The 14,157-nt window shown below is 58.7% G+C and overlaps 2 protein-coding genes across 2 annotated transcripts; one reads left to right on the top strand and one right to left on the bottom strand.

Annotated features, from left to right (window-relative positions):
- Window positions 1–3,986: 3,986 nt before the first annotated feature.
- On the top strand, window positions 3,987–4,666 carry DUSP18 (dual specificity phosphatase 18). Its single transcript, XM_010563388.1, is given in 4 exon segments — window positions 3,987–4,101; window positions 4,161–4,254; window positions 4,256–4,431; window positions 4,434–4,666. Coding segments are annotated over 4 exon segments (618 nt in total).
- Window positions 4,667–11,492: 6,826 nt separating this feature from the next.
- SLC35E4 (solute carrier family 35, member E4) lies at window positions 11,493–13,753 on the bottom strand. Its single transcript, XM_010563387.1, has 2 exons — window positions 13,279–13,753; window positions 11,493–11,920 (listed from the first exon to the last, which is right to left on the bottom strand). The coding sequence occupies exons 1-2, from the start codon at window positions 13,724–13,726 to the stop codon at window positions 11,493–11,495; spliced, it is 876 nt and encodes a 291-aa protein (XP_010561689.1). The 5' UTR covers window positions 13,727–13,753.
- Window positions 13,754–14,157: the final 404 nt, after the last annotated feature.

The following is a 14,157-nucleotide window of genomic DNA, read 5'->3' as shown; positions in this document are numbered from 1 at the left end:
ATGTTGCCAGGTGTCTGAGTCTGGCTGAATTATGGAAAAGCTTTAAGGAATAAGAAAAAGAATTATTTACTGTTTCAAGAGCCAGAGGTTAGGGAAAAGTTTGTTGTTTCTTTAAAAAAAATAGTTGTACAGTAAATTGAGAAGCAGTATTTCATTGTCAAGGCCTGATGCCTCCAGATTTTTGAGCACTGGAGCGTAACTTGCCAGGCATGCTGTCCTGATGTCTGAGGTATGCTTCTCGCATTAGTCGAGAAAATTCTCTTTAGAAATCCCAACTGAGGGGGACAGCTTGAAGTTACTGAACATTTTTTAATCCAGTGAAGAAAAAACTGAGTGAGGACATGACAGCAACCTTCCAACATGCAATTATTCCCTCAAGGCCACTGCAAAACAAAAAAATGATCAGCTTCATTTCAAGCAAAAAAGGTTTATGTTATAAAAACCCCAACATTGCAATGCTGGCTGAAAAGCCAGGCCACCTCGAGAAACTGTAGCATCTCCTTTACTGCGAGTTTTTTAAAAACAGTTTAGATGCACATTTTTCAAGGATAGTCAAAATATACTTCACCACAGAGGCCGGAGTGGATGATGTCAATCTCTCCAGCTCTGCACTCCCACGATAAGCTGTATCCCATCCTACTGGGGGGGACTCAACAGTCACTCTGAATGTCTCTGGTCTGGGAAAAGGGAAGAAGAAAGTTGATCAGTTCTACTTGCCTACAACCACCTTCTCAATGTGCTGCTGACACTTACCCACTTCTTCAATGCCTTGAGGCACTCTCCTTCAATACTCCATTCCTTGTTTTTTTCTCCTAAGCTTCTTAAGTCACCAATCCCTCTTCTTTTTCCACAACGACAGATTCACTTACCCTCCCTGAACCTCTGATAACATTTCTGGAAATCCACCTAGCTGTGAAACATGTTGTTTGGATCCTTTCTAAAGGCAAAAGCCAAGAAAAAACCTCTATCCCTTTCACATCACTTTCCTATTGCCTCAAAGGAAACCGGTCCATTGAAGAGGTGTTTTACTCCTGTGGCTGCCACACTGTTCCCTGAATTGTCCCCAGCCCATGGCCCTCTAACCACAGCAGCCCCACCGATTTGAAAGGTAAATGGGCAGCAACACGAGAGAGAGCGAGGGATCGTGCTGGTTTATTACTGTAACAGGACCGAGCGTGAGCTTCCTAAAAGGACAAAGTGAAAATTCGAGTATGTTGGCCAGACATGGGCCGGAGCCCTGGGACATCCTGCAGGAGGAGCTCTCTAGACGTGTCTCTTGGTCCCTTCTCGGTCAGTAGCAGCTGCATGTTCCAAGGGCGTCACTTCACTCGCAGATGAACCATCTGCGGAAGGGACGGATGACTTCCCACTTCTGCGGCTGAACACTTCCAGTGATTTTTCAAACCTTTCAGATGCCTTCTTCCTCCGCGCCACCTTTCTCTCCTGTTCTTTCAAAAACTGCTGCTGTAAATGTTTGTGGAAACGTTCAGTCTTCTTTTTGGTCTCTTCAAAGTGTTTTACCTTTACAAAAGCAAACATAAGACCTTATAGCCACTATCCTAACAATGAAATACAGAATTCCAAAGTGATGATTGTCTTTGGGAAGAGAGACATCCTGCCACATCCCTTACTATGGTCAAGGTGACCTCCAAGCAAAAAGCTCCAAAGTTCCTAAGTATCACTGTAAACATTGGTCTGAAAAAGATTACTCACATCATCCTGCCTCCTTGACTACAATTCACTTCACACTACTGTAAGAAGCAGGTCTGGAGGACAGCAGTCACATTCTTGCACCTCAGACCCAATCCATCACACCAATAGCAAAAAGCCCACATTATAAAACCAACCGATGACAATGTCGCCATCTGGTTTGAGTGGGCTCTCAACCAGAATTTACTGTGCAAGCTAACGAGCTCTGTGTCACCCACGCACCACAGGTGTCGCACGGGCTTCCATGCTTGCAGGCATGCAGTCTCTCCAGCTGTAAGGGTCTCTTGACGGTAAACAGAAATCTGTCCGTGTGCGTGGCACAAACCCAGGGCACACCTGCGCTGCAGGACCAAACCAGGCATCACAACACAGCCTGGGGCTCGGTTGTAGCCTAGAGCTAATTCACTCACAGCGGCTGCACTGCCCCGAGGTCTTGAAACTCGCACATCATAAATGTTTGCAGGCCAGGGGGATCTCCTCAGCACACAGCTACCTAGAGGCTACCGTCAGTCCACTGAGTTAAGGGATTAGGGAACGCCATCCCCACGACAGCAGGAAGAAACCTTCAGTCGGGACATGTTAGCGTCACTAGTTCATGTCTCAGGTACAGATTTTAGCAAGAGACGCTGGGAATTGAAATCATCAGACATTAATTTCTGTATTAGACTTTCTTATTTGAGCAAACCTCACTTGAGAGGTGAAGCCAGGTAAGATTTTTTCCCTGTTCTCACAACTAACTGCTACAGGGCTGCACAGTTTATTGCCTAAGCAGGCTCACTCACACACAGAGCCAGACCCCAGCAGGACCCTACAGTTCTGCCAGAAACAGTCAAGAGGGTGGACTTTGCAGCCCTGTGTTATAAAGCTTTGATTTAAACTGGAAAACTGCTGAAATCATGATGCTTGGGGTTTCTGACCAGAGCAGGAAGGCAAAGTTCCTTGGGATATATGCAGTAAGGTGAGGGGAGAGGATTCAGGTGGTGCTGGCTGGGTACCAAGGACAAAAAGCATGGCTGCCCAGGAGCAGAGAGGTGTGCTGAAGGGAACTACTCAGTGCATGAAGGTCCAGGTATGTCTAATGCCACCCTAAATCCCAGTTCTGAGTTTATAGACTCAATCCGGCATTCCGCACATTCCCGCAGGAGAGACTATCTCACCTGCTATCGCGAATTAACCCGTTACTGCTGGGCTCAAAGTGAGAAGCACTAAAGGGGGGATTGGGCTGCTAAGTGTTGCAAAACCTTTGCCTAGTTCCCTCCATGCCGGAAAGTCACACGTCAGCGCTTCACCCATTTCTGATAATTTACCCTTGGTCTCCCTAGATATCGTAGGAACGACATCTAAGTCCAGGTTAAGTCCATGGCCGATGATGCCTGTAGCTTATCTTTGCAAAACACAGTTGCCTTGCAGATAGGATATGGCAGCTGTGTCCTGAGGTCAGGATGGCGGTGCAACCATTCACTTGGAAGGTGGCCCAAGAACTGATAGCTGCCCATCCCGCAACCATTTGCTTCCCGCTCCCCTGGAGAGAGCCTTGGCACCCACATCCTGATCCAGCAGAATGAAGACCTGAGGACTGAGGACTTAAGCGATGATTTAAGGACTCTGAGGAACTGAGACCCGAGCATTTGCACAAGCCGTTCCTCCAGCCTCGTGTCACCTGCAGCTCTTGCTGCCAACCTCTTCAGAGGAGGGGGATCTCCCTCTCCTTTTCCAAGACATATCCACCAGCAGCCAAAGGCAGAACAAACCTTCCCCTTGTGCCGGAGGGGGCCATGAACCCCATCCCGGGGGGGGCAGTGCTGGTGGAGTCAAGAGGGGAGCGGAGACCTTCACCTTCTTCTCCAGCAGCAGCAGGGCATGGCGGCCGGCACGGCTGGCAGAGTTGGGCAGGGAGCTGTCGGGCACATGGCTGTCCAGATCGAGGTCCAAGTCTGCAGAGCTGCTCCGGGTGAGAGGGGGCTTCGTGTCACACACAGCAGGGTGCAGGGGGGTGCTGAGCCCCCGCCCCAACCTGTTCCCACAGCCCCAACCCATGTAAGATGTCCCCCAGCCCCAGGATGGTGTGACGAGTCCCCCAGCCCCAGCCTGCTGTCAGGGGTCCCCCAGCCACTGTGAGGGTCCTGCAGCCCCAGGACGGTGTGAGGGTTCCCCCAACCCCGCACCAGGGCCCGCTGAGCTGCCGGCTCTGGGGCGGTGGGAAGAAGGTGAGGCGAGGCCGCACGCCGCCCTGCTCCTCCATGGCCATCGCCGTTGCGTGCGCATCGGTGGTTGCCATGGGGGGCTCGGCCCTGCCCCACTGCTGTTCCCTGACCCCCCCGGGGCTGCCGGGCACTGGGGCCCGGGAGGCTGGCACGCAGCGGAGGGACAGGGCTGGGTGTATTTCTACAGGTATTTCTAGGCACAACCAACACACCCCAACGGCAGTGGTGCTGGGAGCCCTGCCCCAGCACCCCAGATCACCTCCATCCTCTACCTCGGTGACACGGTGGCCACCAACAGCCACCTCCTGCTCTTCAGCCTCCGCATCGGCACGGTCATCCACAACCCCGGAGGTGGTGAACACCCTCTGTCCCGACATCGAGTACCTGCGCATCCCTGTGATGGACGGCCCCGCTGCCCGCATCTCCAGGTGCTTCGACTCCGTGGCGGCTAAAATCCACAGTGTGGGGACACATGGGGGCTGGACACTGCTGCACTGCACTGCTGGGGTGAGCAGGTCCCCACCGTCTGCTTGGCCTGTCTCCTGAAGCACCGCTCCGCATCCCTGGCAGGCGCCCACGCCTGGGTCAAGTCTTGCCATCCCATCATACGCCCCAGCAACGGCTTCTGGCAGCAGCTCATCCACTACGAGTACAAACTCTTTGGTGTCAACAGGCTCCAAACGGTCAGCTCTCTGTCAGGGATGATACCCGATGTTTATGAAAATGAAGTGAGAGTAATGCTGCTGCTCTGAGTACAGATGAGCTGTTGTGACCTCTTGGCAAGAAACCGAGGGAAAACCAACAGCAGTTCTTCTAGATCCATGCCCGAGCATTGAAAATAAACTATTCTCTTCTAAGGGGGTTGGAACATGAAGTCTCTGCCACTGAAAGTATAGGGGATTGGCAATACAACCAGCAAGTAGTGGGGTTTACTATAAATAAAATCAAGCCAGTTTAAACTATGCAGTTAGTTTTCACACTTAATTCGTATGAGGGTCCTGACAGTAACTCTGACACCATCACGTGTTTAGAGAGTGTTGTTTTATTCCAGCACAAACTGTGCTCCTAAAACAGGACAGAAACTAGCTGTGAGTCAGGATATTTGGAGTTTTACCAACGTTTGTTTTTCCTAACTGGGATATGACTTTGCATTTTGAGACAGCAGCCCTAAGTCCAGTCATCTGCTGCGGAACAACGCAGACTCCAGCATCCCCAGTTGGGAGAGACCCAAGGATGTCCTGCTTTCCACTATCTGACCCTTTCTCTTCCCCCACCTGATTGCCCCAACCCGTTTTCAGAAGGTGCCTTGGGAGGTCCATGGTTATTTGGGTGAGCTGCTCACTGCTCGGAAAGAACCCCATTTACTCCTGGTGGGCTGGGAAGTCAAGGTGGGAGCAATAAGAGGAAGCCTGCTCTCAGTTTGAATCATTGAGGGGAGGTCATCATGTCGTTATGAACTAGAAGCCTGATCTGGGCACACTTTGACATCACTCAGCAGCAAACCATGTATTAATTCTGGTTTATCACAGCATGAAGTTTTCAGCTCCACCAGCTCTGTCCTGAGTGGCAATAACAGACCCGTTTCAGGTGGGAGTAGGGGGCCCCAGGCTGGCATGTGTGTGTGAGGGGTCCCACAGCCCCTGGGTCAGCATGAGGGGGTCCTACAGCCCCAGTTGGTTGGAGGGGTTGTAGTAAGGTGGGTGTCAGTCTCTTTTCCCAGGTAACAAGCGATAGGACGAGAGGAAACAGCCTCAAGTTGCACCAGGGGTGGTTTAGATTGGATATTAGGAAAAATTTCTTCACCAAAAGGGTTGTCAGGCATTGGAACAGGCTGCCCAGGGAAGTGGTTGAGTCACCATCCCTGGAGTTATTTAAAAGACGTGTAGACGTGGTGCTTAGGGACATGGTTTAGTGGTGGACCTGGCAGTGTTAGGTTAACGGTTGGACTCGATGATCCTAAAAGTCTTTCCCAACCTAAATGATTCTGTGATTCTATGATTCTATCCTACCAATGGCACTTTGGGAGTGCTCCTCCACACCCACAAAGAGCAACCTGGCAAACTACCTCTCTGCAGGTCTCAAAGCAGCTCAAGTGATAGCTGTGGTGGGTGAGGAAGAGCCTTGCCTTCCTTTGAGTGTATTGCTTTTCTCCCAAAGCACTTTCTAGAAGCAGAACAAAGACCCGACTCCTCATGGACATGTAAGAAGTTCCTCTTGGAAAACAGAAATGTTAAAGGAAAAGGACAGAGCGAGCAAGTTGGGTGCACAGGTATCACAGAGAGCATCGGAGACATGGCAGACCTCTTGGAGGAGTCACCAGTGTGACCACCTGGGGCCTCGCTGCTTCTCAAGCTGGATCTCTGACCAGACAAGGGTGCAGCTGGTGACTGATGTGGTAGAGTCATCCCCACCCCACTCTACTCCAGCTTTCCAGTGGAATACCAGGCTTCCCCGACAGAGAACAATGATGCTGCCAGCGCTAGCAGGTCCTGCAGATGTCTGGCTCTTGTGTGCCAGCCGTGGAGGGCACCACTGGCTGGGTCCCCGGCACAGGTACCTGCTGTCCGAGGGAGGGGAGACCAAGGACTTTGTGTGGATGGAAGTGGATGGAGGCTCGTTGACGTGGGAGTCCTGACTGCCTGGCAAGTCCACGGCAATGAGGCAGGTCCAAGGCCAAGCTGGGAAGTTGGGTGGGAGTCCAGATGGAGCTCGGTGGCGTACACAGCCAAGCACGGGCATGGCTGCAGCGTAGCACCAAGGGTGAGCATCTCAGTTTGAACACAACTCTCAAGAGAAGTGGGGAGGAGTAGGGGTGGTGATGCTGCTGCCAGCTCTTTCTTAAACACCTCTTGCTTCGCAGCCATTAGAACCCAGGTGAGACACCTGCACCCTCACACCCGAACCTGCTGAACCAAGCTCTCGTTCTGGCTTAGGTTGCCACTAAGGCACCATTTGTGTTTCACAACAGCCTGTGGATCGCTTAAGTTTTTATATAGCAATCTTATGTTATGCATACTGTAATTAGCACACTATTATAACCACCTTAAAAGTTTGTATCTTATACGCCTACTTTATGATGTAAACTTATGTTATAAAAACAAAGTATATGACTTTAAAAATGCCTTTAAGCTCATGTGATTTCATCTTTTGGAAACACAGCTACAGGCAGTCAACAGCCCTCTCAGAGCAGAGCAGTGAGCCCGTGCCACAGAGAGAGAAAGCAATAAAGTCACCACTAAAGCCAGCCTGCCCCAGAATGGTTAAGAGAAAATTCTGGAGGGCTTTTTGGGGTACTGAAGCAGACAACATGGGGCTGGAAGGGAGCCTGAAGGGTCATCCTCTCCATCTCCTGGCCTCCAGCTGGGCTTGGGCTGCTTCAAGCATCCTCAGACGTTGCTCGCCACTGCTGGACATCGCACTCCTCATGTAGTCTATCCTTGAGCCAGGCTGTCCTGCCGGGGAGAATGCATTTTTCTTAATGTCTACCCTAAAAAAGGCTTTGCCATAATTTCAGCTCCAGAGCCAGGATGGTCCCAGACACCGTTTGAGGACTGTGATGTGGTAGGTTTAAGACCACGGCCCGGCATACGAGGGAAGGATATCATTTACTGGCTTAGGCTCCCCAGCTTAGCAAGCGTTTGTCCTTGCTGCCTCCCAGCTGCAGATCCCGTGTCCCTCTGTGCTAATGCAGTAAGCCTCCCGACATCCCCGAGGGCAGCAGTTAATCCCCTGTCCTGAAACACAGAAAATTTCCACTGGGTGCTCCCAGGCACCCGGCTGGCGTGCAGTAAAACCACCCTGCATCTCCTCTCCCCTGCACGGAGACACGCTGCTCCTCTGCCAAGGGCAGCGGCTCACAGCTCAGCCCCCCACCTCAGAGGAAGATTTCAGCCATGGTTTAACAGCAGATCCAGAAGAAACTGTCCGGCCAGATCTCGTAACAACACTATCCCATTGGACACACCTTTATTTCTCCCACCTCAGACTTCCACGCTTCGCCTGGAGCTTCTTGCCAGCCGGCACCTCCATCACGGTGGGACCAAGCACGTGGAGGTGCCACCCATCCTTGCTGCCACTGCTCACTGGCTTCAGAGCTGTCACCCCTCCTCGCATCTCCCGTCCCCTCTGTGCATTTCAGGATCGGGAGCGCGGAAACCCGACAGCAGCGCCTGTGGGGGAAGATCAGGAGCGTGTGCTGGGTGCCTGCGACGTGGTTAACCCCGGTATCTCAGGGGTTAATGAGCCCTGACATGGGGGTGCCCCAGCCTGCCTGCTTTTGGGTGTTATTTTAAAAGACGGGCAAGGAAAAGCCCCCGCATTTGGGGGCACAAGAGCTGCAGAGGCTTCAGAGGCGGATTTGTGGCCATTAGACCAGGGCAATAATCCACCTCAGTACCCTCACCGTGCCGAAACCAGGCCCGGGGAGCCACGGCTGGCGAGGGGAACTGGACCCCAGCAGGGACTGGGAAGCCACTGCCGGCCAGGAGACGGAGGCATGGGGACACGCACGTCCCCATCCTTCACTGCTCCCCCCATGCTGCAGGGTCTGCTCCCCAGAAAGGTGTCTGCCTTGGAGCAGAGGTGTCCCAGTCTGCTCCCCCACCCACGAAGCAGCTGGGGCTGGGATCCCTTTCCCTCGTCCGGCTTAGCCGGAGAAGTGCCGGACCCGGCACACGGGCGGCTGCCACCGTGTCGATGGGAAACCCGATCTTTCCCGCGGCCGGAGCAGAGGGATGGCCGGAGCGGAGGGATGCCACGGGGCTGAGATCACGGCCTGAAATACCCGGAGAGAGGATCACCACATCGGGCCAGCCTGCCTGCCGCTGCCAGGCCCTTCATGGGCAGCATCAAAGCCCCCAACCCCGGCACAAATGCTGCCCACGGGACCCCCGTGCCCAGCCCAGCTCCAGCCACCAGCCTGCACAGGGACACCCGGCAGCGGCCGGCCGCATTCCCGGGAGCAGCGAGGCACGGGGCCAGCACCACAAGGCACTAAAACCAGGGCGGACAAGGCAAAGCCACGGATGCAGGCAGGATCCGGGTAGACCCCAGTGCCAGCAAATGAGTCAGGGGGCCGGGATGGGCGGGCGTTCCCCAGGGAATGGCTTCTCGACCCAGTGATGCCGCTTGCGGGCTGGTTTGCAGGTCCCGCTTCTCCCGTCCCCTGGCAGGGGACAGCGTGGGTGGGAGGTCCCGGGAACACCTGGGAGGGGAATTTCCCCCAGCCCCATCCCTGAGACCGCACCGGGACTCGCCTTTTGAAAGGAACCAGAAAACCAAAACGACTTTCGACCTTCCCTGTTATGGAAAACGAAGGTGGCACCGGCGGTAGGCGCACCGCGGCGACCTGGCAAGCTGCCCTTCCTTCGCCGTGCGCTGGGGAAGGAGCCGATCCCAGGACGCTTCTGGAATCGGCCCCAAAACTCACCACCCTGACGAGTGGAAGAAAATTGCTGTTTGGGAAAGAGGGCGGGAGCCAGCTGGGAGTTTCCAGAGGGATGGGGTTGTGTTTGCGGGGTGATGTGAGTCACAGGGCTGGAGAAGGACCGGCCGGGTGACGCCAGGGGACAGGATGCTCCCCAGCGTCACGCTGCCCCGAGGCAGGGCGAAGCCGTGCTGCGGGCAGACGGTGCCGGCTCCCAGCAGGACTGGACCTTCTCCAGACACATGCGGACGGTGACTCCGCTCCCCGTCACCGCGTCCCTCCTGTGTCCTGCACGAGGGTCCCGGGGCCAGCCCCGGGGCTGCTAAACCGCGGCTGTCCCTGCACTGGGGTATGGAGGCACCAACCACGGTGGGTACGGCGGCCCCGGCTTCGCCCCGGGGATCTAGGGCTTCCCGAGGCATTTCTGTGCCTCAGTTTCCCATCCCGACACCGGGTGGTTCCTCCCTTCCTGCCACGATAGGTGGGAGATTGAACCCCGGAGCCAAGGGTGGAGTACGACAAAAATAGAGCTTTATTTCAGGACAAGTGCAATCAGAGCCGAGTCCTTTGGCCCCCGGCGCAGAGACGGTGAGTGCGGCAGCAGCCACCACGGACGCCGCACGCGGTGGTGCTGGTGCGCCCGTCGGAGCGTGCACGCTCGTGTGTGCCGGCGTCGGTACCAGGGCGTACACACGCTGGGATGTCCCTTTGCTGAGGAGAGAGTGTGCCGTGCCCTGCTCCGGCCACGGCAAACTGGGAGGGATGGGGCTGGAGCCGGAGCCGTGGTGGCCGGGAGGACACGGTGGGGACGACGACAACGGCGGCAGCACCGCCGGCACCCCCGTGGGATCGGCACGACACGGTGGGGTTGGGGACAGGAGAGGGGACGCTCACCCGGCCCGACCCTGGGTGTCCTGTTCAGCCACAAGAACCGCGCGTACACGCAGCCCCGGGTTTACTCCAGCCAGCAGAGCTCAGTAGTGATGCACACACACGTGCAAACACACACACAAGTGCACGCACACGCACACGCACTTGTACACATGCACACACACCCCCACACACACGCAGAGCTGTGCACACACGGAGGTGCATTTGCACACACACGATCTGTGCCGATGTGCGCGCAGAGGCCGTGCACACCAACACACCTGTGCACACCTGCACGTAAGGCTCTGCACACACTTGTGCACGCAGTACCTGTGCACAGCAGCACACCCCTGCCCACACGCATGAGATCTGCTTGCACATGCAGAGCCTGCACACACCGACGCATGCATGCTCCCGTGCACAGAGCTGCATGCGGGGATGCACGCACAGAGCCTCTGCACACCAATACATGTGCACACCTGCACACAAGGCTCTGCACACACAGCAACACGCTTGCACATGCGCTCACAGAACCTGTGCACGCCAGCACACACATGCCCACACACAGGTAGAGCCGTGCACGCAGACACATTCATACATAGAGTCTATACCAATGCACGTGTGCCCACGTGCATCAGACTGACTTGCACACGCAGAGCCTTCACCCACCAACACCCATGCACACATAGCCACACGCAGACCTGCTCACACCTGCAGAGCCTGTGCACACCCAGACACGTCCACGGGCACACAGACCCACTTGCAAATGCAGAGCCCGTGCACATCAACACGCACGCGTGCAGAGCTGCGCACACCAAGACGCACGTGCGCACCAGCACGCACGGACGCACAGTGCTGTGCACAGCAGTAGACACGTGCACGTGGAGCTGCGCACACCGACACGCGCACGCACGGCGCCATGCACAGCAGCACGCGCGTGCACCGAGCCGCGCGCGCAACACGCGCGCGCACAAAGAGCTTGTGCGAACCGGCACGTCCACGTGCGCGGTGCCACGCAGAGCCGCGCACGCCAGAAAACACGCGTCCGCACCAAGCTGTGCACGCTGGCACGCGTGTGCGCGCGCAGGGCCACGCGCACCGGCGTACCCGTGTGCGCACGCAGAGCCGTGCGCGCCGGCACACCCGCGTGCTCAGCACCGTGCACCGCAGCACGCCGGCGCGCACACGCAGCCGTGCACGCCAGCCCTCCCGTGCGCCCGCAGAGCCCTGCTCGCCCACACGCTTGCAGCCTCCCCGTCCTTCCCCCGTCCCCGGCGGGGACCCTACTCCCTCCTGGGGGTGCCCCGTCCGGGCCACGCCGCCCACCGTGCCGCGATGAGGTCCGGTTGGTGGTACATGAACATCCCGGCCAGCATCAGCCCGATGCCCAGGTAGCTGAGCCCGCTCAGGTGGCTGCCAAAGAGGAGGCGGGAGAGGAGCAGGTTGCCCACCGCGGTGACGTTGCCCAGGACGTGGACGGTGAGGGCGGAGGTGAGGGAGAGGACGCAGAAAGTGGCCAAGTTGTAAAGGACGGAGCCCAGGCAGCTGAGCAGGACGCAGGCCCAGAGGGTGCCGTCGTAACGCAGGACGCCCTCCCAGGAGGGACCCACTTCCAGTGCCACGGCCGCCCCGAAAAGCAGGCAGAAACTGGGCAGGGAGGTCAGGCAGAGCAGGGAGAGGGCGTCCAGCCGGTCCTCCTGCAGCAGCAGACCTGGCGGGGGGTGGATGGGGACAGTCAGCAGGACAGACGGAACATCCCGGCGGGGACACCCCGCTCGGTGCCCGAGTGGTTAAGAAATCCCTGGGAAGGGGGAAATGGGAGGCAGGCGGGGGGGGCGGGGGGAGCTCTTCCATGGGGCTGGGGGTGCCCTGCTTCAGGGGGTCCCCCGGTTTGGGGGTTTCCCCCAATTTGGGGGTCCAGGGTGCCACAGGGCAGGGTTGGACGGGGCAGTTTTTTCATCCCGTTTTGGAGCAAACATGGCTTCCACCCCCGTCCCACCCATCCTCTTTTCTCAGCCGATTTTGCAGCCGGCAGTGACATTTCTGGGCGCGTGGCCCGTCCCCTCTGTGTCCCCGTGTGTCCCCCCCCAGAGTCACCCGGGGACAGCGGGCACAGCCGGGCCGGCTGCCACGCACAGGCATGCACGGGGAGGGGGGGCGTGGGACGGAACAGCCCCCGTCCACTCTCCCATGTCCCACGGGTGACAAGGGGACCAGGGTGGGTGCCAGGCGGCGATGTCCTTCGGGTGGCCGTAGCACCCCTCGGTACGGCCGCCAGCGGTCGGTTCCCCCCGGGGACGGCACGGGGCGTGCGCCCGGCGCTCAGCCCCACGCTCAGAGCCCGTCCCCCCGCGGTGCCCGCCTGAGTCACCAGCTCCGGAGGAAACGCTCCCTTCCCGGCCAAAAAACAACCCGGCCGGCTCCTCTCCGACGCCTGCCAAGGACATCGCGGTCCCGATGGCACCGCGGCTGCCGGAGCGAGTCCCCGGCCATGGGGGACGATGCCACTCGGCGTGGGGAGTCACGGGGATGGGGACGGGGCAGCTTGGGTGTCCCTGTGCCAGACTAAAGCACTGCCACCTCCCCACGGCTCCGGGACATGGGACGGTGTCACTGGGAGCCAGCAGTGCCCGTGGGCCACCACAGGGCCACCAAGGTGTTGGCTAGGTCACCGACAAACCGGGGTCACGTCCCCAGGATCACGGCACAGCCCTGGTGGGGGGGGCAGCCGGGTGGGCAAGGGGTGGCACTGGGGCTGGGGTGACACCAGAGCCAGGGTGGGCAGCGAGTGATGCCAGGGCCAGGGGGGCAACGGGTGGCCCTGGAACGGGGGCGGCACTGGGGCTAAAAGGCTGCTGGGGCGTCACCGGGGCCAAGATGGCAGCAGGTGGCACCGGGACCGGGATGGCGTGGGGTCGGCACCGGAGCCAGGATGCCACGAGGGTTGGAGCGGCAGAGGAGCGGCACCGGGGCCAGGGGGGGCAGGGAGCGTCACCAGCACCCCGGGGCACCGTGCCGGGGGGGGGGAGCATGGGTCGGTCGTGCAGAATGGGGACGGGCGGCACTTACTCTGCTGGACGGACTTGAGGGCGCGGAGGACGGCGGCGGCCAGGAGGAATCCGCAGCCGGGCTGGTAGATGCGGAGCCCGCCGGCGATGCTGCAGGCGGCCCCGGCGCAGACGGGTCCCATGGCGGCGTACTGCAGCGGGTGATGCCGCCGGCCCCCCAGCAGCCCCGACAGCAGGAGGGTGACCAGCGGGGTGGTGGTGGCCACCGCCTGCGCCACGTCCAGCTGCACGTAGCTCAAGCCCAGGTTGCCCAACGCCACGCTGGTGCAGAAGGTGAGGCTGAGCAGGTAGATCCTGGCGCGGGGACGGGGGGACGGCGGCGACGGCGGTCCCCGCGCCCAGCCCAGCGGGTACCCCACGGCCACCCCCGACAGCATGTGGAGGGACGACAGCAGCAGCGGGTAGCGGAAACCGTGGGTGGCGAAGATCCATTTGTTGAGGCCGGCCATGGTGGTGCCGGTGCCCAGCCAGGCCAGGACGGTGAGGGTCAGGGGCAGCGATGGCACGGGGGGCGGCCGACCCCCCTCCGCCTGCCCGGGGTCCGGTTTCCAGGGCCGGAGGGTCCCCTCGCCGGCCGTCATCGCCGCTTCATCGCCCCGCTGGGACCTCCGGCACATGGGCGCCGGCTCCGCTTCCCCCCGCTGCCGCTCTCCACTCTGCCCCGTCCTCCCGCGCCCGTGCCGAAAGCCGCCGGCCCCAGAGGAGTCGGCGACGGTAAACGGCGGCGACAGTAACGGATCCCCAGCTCCCGCTGGCGGCGGTGGTGGCGTCAGCCACCCGGTGGGGTGCTGGCAGGGCTCAGCCCCGGGGTGCCGGTGCCATGTGCCAAGGAGGCAACGCCGGCGGCCGGCAGCGAGCGGAAAGTTTGGTGATGGCGGGG

This window comes from Haliaeetus leucocephalus, unplaced genomic scaffold (assembly GCF_000737465.1).
Source record: "Haliaeetus leucocephalus isolate CR32 unplaced genomic scaffold, Haliaeetus_leucocephalus-4.0 Scaffold165, whole genome shotgun sequence".
Taxonomy (NCBI): domain Eukaryota; kingdom Metazoa; phylum Chordata; class Aves; order Accipitriformes; family Accipitridae; genus Haliaeetus; species Haliaeetus leucocephalus.
The sequence above is the reverse complement of the archived record's forward strand: the minus strand, read 5'-3'. Positions and strand labels throughout refer to the sequence as shown.